The sequence below is a fragment of the Oncorhynchus clarkii genome, chromosome 13, assembly GCF_045791955.1.
Source record: "Oncorhynchus clarkii lewisi isolate Uvic-CL-2024 chromosome 13, UVic_Ocla_1.0, whole genome shotgun sequence".
Classification (NCBI taxonomy): domain Eukaryota; kingdom Metazoa; phylum Chordata; class Actinopteri; order Salmoniformes; family Salmonidae; genus Oncorhynchus; species Oncorhynchus clarkii.
In genome coordinates, this window is record NC_092159.1 from 40,237,627 (window position 1) to 40,245,630 (window position 8,004).

Consider the following 8,004-nt stretch of genomic DNA (forward strand, 5'->3'; position numbering starts at 1 on the left):
TCAAGATTGAGACAGACCATCAGCGAGTCTTTGCTGGCAATGGAAAATAGTCAGCAAGTGATGGTGGAGATTCAACTGTATAAAAGTATGTATTGCTTAATATATGCCTATGGAATCCTATGCCTATAATCCAAGATCCATTTTTGCTATAACAAGTGTATCTGCATGTATTTGTAGGCTATGTCTACCTTCTCAGGCAGCCACAGAACTTCTTAAAGGAGCACACTCGGTTATAGTCATTCTATAGCCAGCCACATCCTAAAGCCTATAGTTATTCTGGTATATGCCCATACACTTGCCACTGGTGTATCCACACATCCATATCCACATGGCACAGTAGATCTGTCAGTGGGTAGAATGAAAATGCACCAGCAAGTTTGAATATGAGGCACGATAATGACAAAACCCAGACGAATGCTCATCACAGACAGGTAGATTTCCGACCTGTCACTTCCATCTAAGTGTGGGGCGTTTCAATGGTTGGGGTGGGACGACAAGGGAGTCCAATGGGCGTGTGGCACGATGATGCGCTCCCCAGAGGCCTTGCCTCCCTTGGGACCGCGCCTGCCGCAGTGGACCGAAGTTTGTGTGGGCCACTTAGGAGGTGAGCCTGCCAGACGGCACAGACTTTCCCAGTGCAGAATCAGCGAGATGAAGAGCAGCGTCGACCCGTCATCATGTGCTCTAGGCTCCCAAGGACCGCCTGCCTACTGCGACTCATTGAGCTCTGCATCCTCCTCTCGCACACTGCAGCATATTTTGGGTCAGCCACAACTCCTTTACTGTTATGTCTCTGCAGTTGTATTGTCTTTTCCTTGCTTCTAACATATACAGCAGATCGATGTCGGTAGGAAATAATGCATGTGATGCGACGTACATAGCCTGCTTATATGATGGAAGCCCAGCGTTCCATGACTATCGTGCGCAATTACGCACGAGACCTTACTGTAGGACTGTAAATGTTGACTTGTTTGGATGTTCAAGTCCACAGAGATTATTTATGATTGCATTTTTCTGCTATCTAAAAGTAAACAAAGTAGACTAGTTTACAAGGCTGTGTGACAATTTTTCAAATAGGCCTACATCCTTATGATACCACTACATCTTGTAATAATATTATTGATGATTATTCATTTGCCAAATAAGTCTCAGAGCAGAATATTTGAATATGTAAGATAGCCTTTGTATAATCTATGACTTGCTGTGAGTGTGAATGGTTTCTCACGGTCTCCTGACCTCTCGAGTTTGGCACCACCTCAATTCTCTCACTTTTTGGCAATAGTCGAAATTTGTATGAGGGAGCTCATTTGCATGCATAAAACAGATTTGTTTTAATATTTTATTTTAAAATTAGAATCCTACACTCCGTTTTATTGTTTAGCATTATCGTGTGGTTTTATTGGGCACATGTGGGTAGGACAGACGAAGTCAAATATAGGCCGATATGTGCGACATTTTGATATGACTTACTACGTTTATACTTAATTGCGCGTATACCTATGTGTGTTGTTAAAAGCTTGTAGAGTCAGCAAAAACTATACATATTGTTTCGATTTATAGGCTATGGCTCTATAAACTAAATGTAATTGTTATGGACACATGTTATAGAAATTACTCTCGAACAACATGTTTTCTTTATTCCCAGGACCACCAGAACATTGGTTATTATTTATAGGTCTACATATTTATATTCTCTTGATAAGACTATTCGTATGACATTTTCCTTTTGAATTTGGTAACGGCAGTGATAATTATACTGCACTGAATGTATACATTTCTCTCCTTTGAAAGGCTGACAGGCCGAGAGCCCTTGGTCTTTTTGCCTGCCCCGTTCTCCAATGAACCCCCAACGGGAAAAGCTCACCTAAAACAATGCGAGCAGATGACCCTGACCCGTAGGCAGAAACGAATGTGTCGCCGCGAGCCGGGTTTGGCCGAGACGCTGCGTGAATCAGTGCGCCTCAGCCTCTTGGAGTGCCGTTATCAATTCCGGAACGAGCGCTGGAACTGTAGCTTGGACGGCCGCGGGAGTCTTCTGAAAAGAGGTGCAATAATATGTCATCAATTCACAGAGTTCTATGTATTTACACACAGAGAGATATGAGGGAAATATTTCCATCTGGAGGGACGCATCATGGGAAGCATGTAAACATGTAGGCCTAATAGCCTAGACTGCTGTTGTGTTGTGAATATCGTAAGGGTCAAATTACTACTTGATGATGCAAATGATTTCTCAAGTGCAATAATGCAATTGATTGAAAATGTATGTATATTGAATTGATACATTGACTGTTGTGGGGTAGTTGAGTGATCTCAAAATAAAGAGCCAGGCTAAACTTTAGTCTATAGCCTACAAAAAAAGTCAGCGGCTAACGCTCCACCACTTATAAAATAATTTCAGAGCACGGTTATGCTATCAGCACGAAGAGCCATGAACAGGTCAGCATGGAGTTAATTAAGGGCTGAAGAGCCAAAAAGCCCGGTGCGGCGGGGCCTACGAGGGCCCAGTGGTTATTTATATCTCCCCAAACCGCCCAGTTACCAGAGGAAAAGGGCGGCGTGATTACTCACTTTCATCTGAGAAAAAAAATCCTTCCTAGTCAAAATAAGAATTAATTGGGTTAAAATACATCATAGCGATGTCTCTGGGCTAAGCAAATAACAGTGCGAAATCATGACACAACTCTTTAAATGGAACACTGGAGTAGAAACATGGGAGTAGAATGGAACCAAAATATGTATCTCATGAGCTTGGATGATAGTCTAGTCTTTGCATGTCTGGGTCTAGCCAATGTACGAGGAGTAAACAACATTTAAAACAAATATATATAACCATTTTTTATTGTAGACTATTATTAATTGTTGATGTCATTTGTCTATTCCAGGCTTCAAGGAGACGGCCTTTCTTCTTGCGGTGTCTTCAGCGGCATTGTCCCACGCACTAGCAAAGGCTTGCAGCTCAGGCCGAATGGAGAGGTGCACGTGCGATGACTCCCCAGGAATACAACATCGCGAGGCATGGCAGTGGGGGGTCTGCGGTGACAACTTGAAATACAGCACCAAATTTCTCAAGAAGTTCTTGGGCCAGAAGAGGGTCAGCAAAGACCTGAGGGCGCAGATCGACTCCCACAACATTAACGTTGGAATCCGGGTGAGTGAGTGTTGACATGTGCATAAGCTCAAGAAAAACAACAAGAAGCCCATTAAGCATTTGTGAGTGACACTACTGTGGCTTAAGTTCACTTTTTTCAAAATAGAAGGTATATTAGCCTATGCCAGTAGGGAGTAGTTTCCTCCCAAGCTCAGGACGACATCATAAACATATCAGCCAATAGCTCAATTTTAGACCCACCAACAGAAGACAAACCCAACACTGCTCATCATACAATGAACTCTTACAACAGAGGCAGCAGGGACTGTGTGACTTTACCAGATCTAGCCCTGACTCCTTGCCCATATATCTCATCCAGTGCCAGTAGCCCACTCCCCCTGCATGGTGTTTCCCTTCTTGTAGCCCTGGTGGATAGATAGCTACTGGCCTGGGCTGGTTGAGGCTGAAGGAGGCAGCAAGTACCAGGGATAGGAGAGGAGACAGACTGCTGTCAGATCCTTGGAGCCAGGTGTTCCAAGGCAGGCATGATAAAGCTTGCTGTGCGGGCCCACAGAAAATTAAAGGTCTCCCGTCAGAGATAACAATTATAACTGTTGCCTCCTTTAATATACGAGCAAGCATTTTTTTCCACATACTGTATGGCGCTGAACTGTGCTCTTCTCCATAAATCCACATAATGTTCATACGGTAACCACTATGTGTGTATTTGTGTGTGTAGCTTAGAAACAGCCAGCCCCAAGGCTCTTCCCCTTTACCTTTCACCTGAGACAGCAGGCCCTTCAGAGGGAGAGAGGGAGAGATACAAACAACAGGATGAACTGAAGTAGTCTATCTTATCTTTATTGAGTGTGGTGTTTTCCTCATCTTCCACCTATCCGGCTCAGTAGAGACCCGGAGGTGGTTGTTTTTTTCACAACACCCCCCTCTAACCCTCATCCCTCAGTAATGTTCTGAGATGCCCCTGAGGGGTTCATACCTGCGTAGGGCGGAACTCGGCAGAACTCTTCAACCCTGAAGTAGCCCCTGGGTCTCCCCCTCCCTGTAAGGATGACCCCCATGCAGCATAACCTGTCTCTGGCCCCCACCCAGTTAGAGTCTCTCTGGCTGAGTGCCTCAGCGCTGGTACCCCCACCCCACCACCACCAAGCTCAGTGAACTTTTGAACGAAGGCATCCTTTGGCTGCTAACCCAAACTCTCTAACTGTTTCAGCTTTTTAAGCTCTCATGATCGTTTTCAGTGCACACACACACACACAAAGGACAGGGTGGAAAGATTCTGCTGTCTGTCTGTGATGCCTGTCTCTAATGCCTTAGGCTTCATAGGAGAGAGAGAGGAGAGAAGCAGCGAGAAAGAGCTAGTTTCAACACATTGAAAAAACGAATCCGCAGGCGCTGTCTCAATGCGAGACGTCAGGTGAATGAAATACTGCATGCCGAACAGTCTCCCTAATCCATCATCTCAACCGTTCATACTGAGCTAAACTAAAGGATGACTAGCCCCATACCATCTGACCCCCGCCCCACCAACCCACCCTGCAGGAAACTGGTTCCCTCTGTCTAGATAGGTACCGAAGATAAGAGCCCAGTTAATGAATCAGACTGAAGAAACTGACATCTCACTCTCTCCCCCCCCCCCCCCCCTCCTTCCCTTTCAGGCAGTGAAGAGTGGCCTGAAGACTACCTGTAAGTGTCACGGCGTCTCTGGTTCCTGTGCCGTGCGGACCTGCTGGAAGCAGCTGTCCCCGTTCCACGACACCGGGCGGCTGCTCAAGTTCCGCTACGACACGGCCGTGCGTGTGCTGAGTGTCACCAACGCGGCCACCGGGGAGACGGAGCTGGCGGGGCCGCGTCGCCACGGCCAGAGCCACCGCTCCACTGACCTGGTGTTCCTGGAGGACTCCCCCAGCTTCTGCAGGCCGTCACGCTACTCTCCCGGCACGGCCGGACGCTCCTGTGCCAAGGACACCAGCTGCCAGAGCCTTTGCTGCGGGCGCGGCTACAACACGGCCATGCACCTCACCACCCTCTCCTGCCACTGCCAGGTGCGCTGGTGCTGCCATGTAGAGTGCCAGACCTGTGTCAGGGAGGAGGAAGTGTACACCTGCAAAAATACCTGAAAAGGGGGAGAGATGGAGACAAAAAGAGAAAAAGATGGGGAGAGGAAAACGAGAACATTCAAAATGGCAGGACTAGAACCACTCAGACATTACTCTTGATAAATTAAAGGGTTTGACTTTTAAACATACCCTTACAAATGCCTGTTCTGAACTGAGAACTGTTTTGGGAAGCATGGAAATGGAACAAGGTCATAATGTTGTTGGTAGTTTGCCACTTGTTGGAATCGAACATGCGCTGTCTCCTCAGATGAGGCAGTATCAAGACCACTTTCTGCTTTGCTCTTACTGAATGCACTGACATCACAGACCTTAAGTGAGAGGGAGAGAGGGTTGCCTTGCTGGACAGTTATGGGCAGGGAATGGGCTCTTCACAAGGTACTGGAATGGACAGTAGGTCACCATCATTATTTGGCAACATCATCTCTGTGGGAGCCCTGACAGTTCCATTGGTCCTGTCCTCTTGTCGGTCGGTTCCTTAGTCAGTTTGTCTTACTGCTACTATGCTGTAGTGCTTAAATCAAGATTTAGAGCATTTCCAAAGTGGCAGAAAATGCCAGAAAGGAATCTAGAGCCTCTTGACGTCTCATTTGCTGTTTGCTTGTCTCTTTGTTTGCTGTGAGAGCAGTCTAAGGGTTCATTCATTGATAATAGAAAAATGAAGCACTTAAGTTGGCCATGTTATGTGTAGTACTTTACTCCTTTGCTTTAAGGTGAGAAATGTATCTGGGTCAATACTGATATCCACCACACACCTTAAAAAGTCCCATTGAATCACTGGATGTCTGAATATGGAATGCTAGTACAGGTTGCCTATAATCACAGTGAGTTAGTATGTCATTTATGACTAAACGCAGTCATAGGGTTATTGTGTGGTAAAGTAGACCCGTTGTCTCTTGTGAGAATGTCTATGATAATACTACATGTTTGACATTGTTAATACAGTAAAGGAAAAATGCAAAGGAAATTGCACTCAAACTAAGGGAAACTCCAAACACTGTCCTTAAAAACGGCTATGCAAAGATCTTCTTTGGCTGACACTGTAAAGAACTTTGCTCTATTTTTTTATTTATAAGTGGGCATGTCTGCACGCACTGTGCTGTGCTTTCAAGTGTGTTCCCCTGACCAAATCAAACCGTTTTCTCTACAGTCTAATTCAGGCACATCTTTGTTCTCTAATGTCTTTGAAATGGCCCAATCATGCTGCTTGTTTTCTCAATTACCAATCAGAGAAAATAGCAGTATTTGACTCCACCATTCCTCCAGCTCTCCATGCCAGACCTCTGTCCGTGGGTTAGGGTTGAAGGTCCATATCTGCCCCTAGGGTTTTTAGGCACCCATTTATGTTTCCAATATTTTTTTTACAATTGTTTCAGTTCCCTGTGCCAGTGTTTATTTTCTTGTTTATGCAGAGATAGAGTTATGTACATGGATATAACTGATATCAGGCTCAAAGCATATTAGACAGTGGAATTGTATATATCTCTACCTCATCTGGTCTTAGGGCAATTATCATAATGATTTATTTGCCTTGCAAATAGTTCCTTGTGTCTGTCACGAAACTAAAGTCAAACTTTTAGATCAATGTACAATTCCTTTAAACTGGGTCATAGCTGCATACTGTAACAATATGATTTACATTTTGACATACTGTATATTCTTATTTAAAAGCAATTCAAATAAATCAACATATACATTTGTAAAAAATGTCTGTCTCCATTCATAGTTACTATAAGCAATGATCAAGCTTGTTACCTGTTACTATATTTTACTTTCTCATCTTAAAATGAAAGTACAGGAGCTTTGTGGCAGTAACTTCTCTTTCATTCATCCTGATCAATTTGTCACCCTTTCTCTGTATGTCTCTCTCTCTCTCTCGCACGCACACACACACGCGCGCGCACACACACACGCGTGCACACACACACGCGTGCACACACCAATCACAGAATCACAGTCACAAAAGCCACGGCCATACACCTGCCCTGAGCTCCACCCACGAGCAGTCTCTCTCCAGCAAAACCACTTCCTGATTGTGCTGCTCTGCCCTCCTTTTCATCTGAAAGGACTGTGGTCTCAGTGCATCACTCTCAACCACCAACTGCCCAACACATGCAGGGGGAGGAGAGCAGCACGCACATACAGGTGTTCTGCCTCTGGCACAACAGGCCAGCCATGATGACAACAATAATGATGATGATGTCAAAGACGATGATGTAGAAGAATGTTGTCTGCAGAATGTTTTTCCCCCCTTTGACCTCAATATACAGTGCGCCCCTCAAAGGGTAAGAGGTCATATCGAACGCTAATGATTAGAAATTAAATATTCGTACCTGTGAGAGAAGGCTCTCCACTGGGAACCAAATCACACAAAGGCGTATTGTTTGAGATATTGCTACATTTACAGACTGTGTCGTGTCCTGGAGCTTTTGATGTTTATCTCCGATCACAGTGATTAGACATGAGCATTCTCTGCTCCAACATAATGAGCTCTGCTCTATTAAAACATCCAACAGGTCACAGGTTGACACAAGCAGACTGCTGGCTCATATAGGACGCCACATAATGACTGTTTATCAATATTTACCTTTATTACATATAATTGCTTTACAATAAGAGGGGGGTGAAGAGGGGGAGAGAAAGGACGGGAACGCAAGAACAAGACGGAAGGAGGTGAAAGAGGGGAGAAAGAGAGATATGGCGAGAAACATAAAGAGAGAGAAGTCGATGGAAGGATGAGATGGGGGGGGGTATCGTTTGGAGCCCAGGAGGCTGATC

The 8,004-nt window shown here is 45.1% G+C and overlaps 1 protein-coding gene across 1 annotated transcript; it reads left to right on the forward strand.

Moving 5' to 3' along the window:
• The first annotated feature begins 628 nt into the window (after positions 1 to 628).
• Positions 629 to 6,889, forward strand: LOC139423940 (protein Wnt-9b-like). The gene is made up of 4 exons (XM_071175592.1): positions 629 to 763; positions 1,792 to 2,045; positions 2,886 to 3,151; positions 4,768 to 6,889. Exons 1-4 carry the CDS (start codon positions 678 to 680, stop codon positions 5,227 to 5,229), a joined length of 1,068 nt encoding a protein of 355 aa, XP_071031693.1. The 5' UTR covers positions 629 to 677; the 3' UTR covers positions 5,230 to 6,889.
• Positions 6,890 to 8,004: the final 1,115 nt, after the last annotated feature.

Excerpts from the sequence above, each read along its gene's own strand:
- LOC139423940 (XM_071175592.1), top strand. The coding sequence starts at position 678 with ATGTGCTCTAGGCTCCCAAGGACCGCCTGCCTACTGCGACTCATTGAG. Across the intron at positions 2,046-2,885 it reads CGGGAGTCTTCTGAAAAGAG|GCTTCAAGGAGACGGCCTTT; the intron begins GTGCAATAATAT and ends TGTCTATTCCAG. Across the intron at positions 3,152-4,767 it reads ACATTAACGTTGGAATCCGG|GCAGTGAAGAGTGGCCTGAA; the intron begins GTGAGTGAGTGT and ends CTTCCCTTTCAG.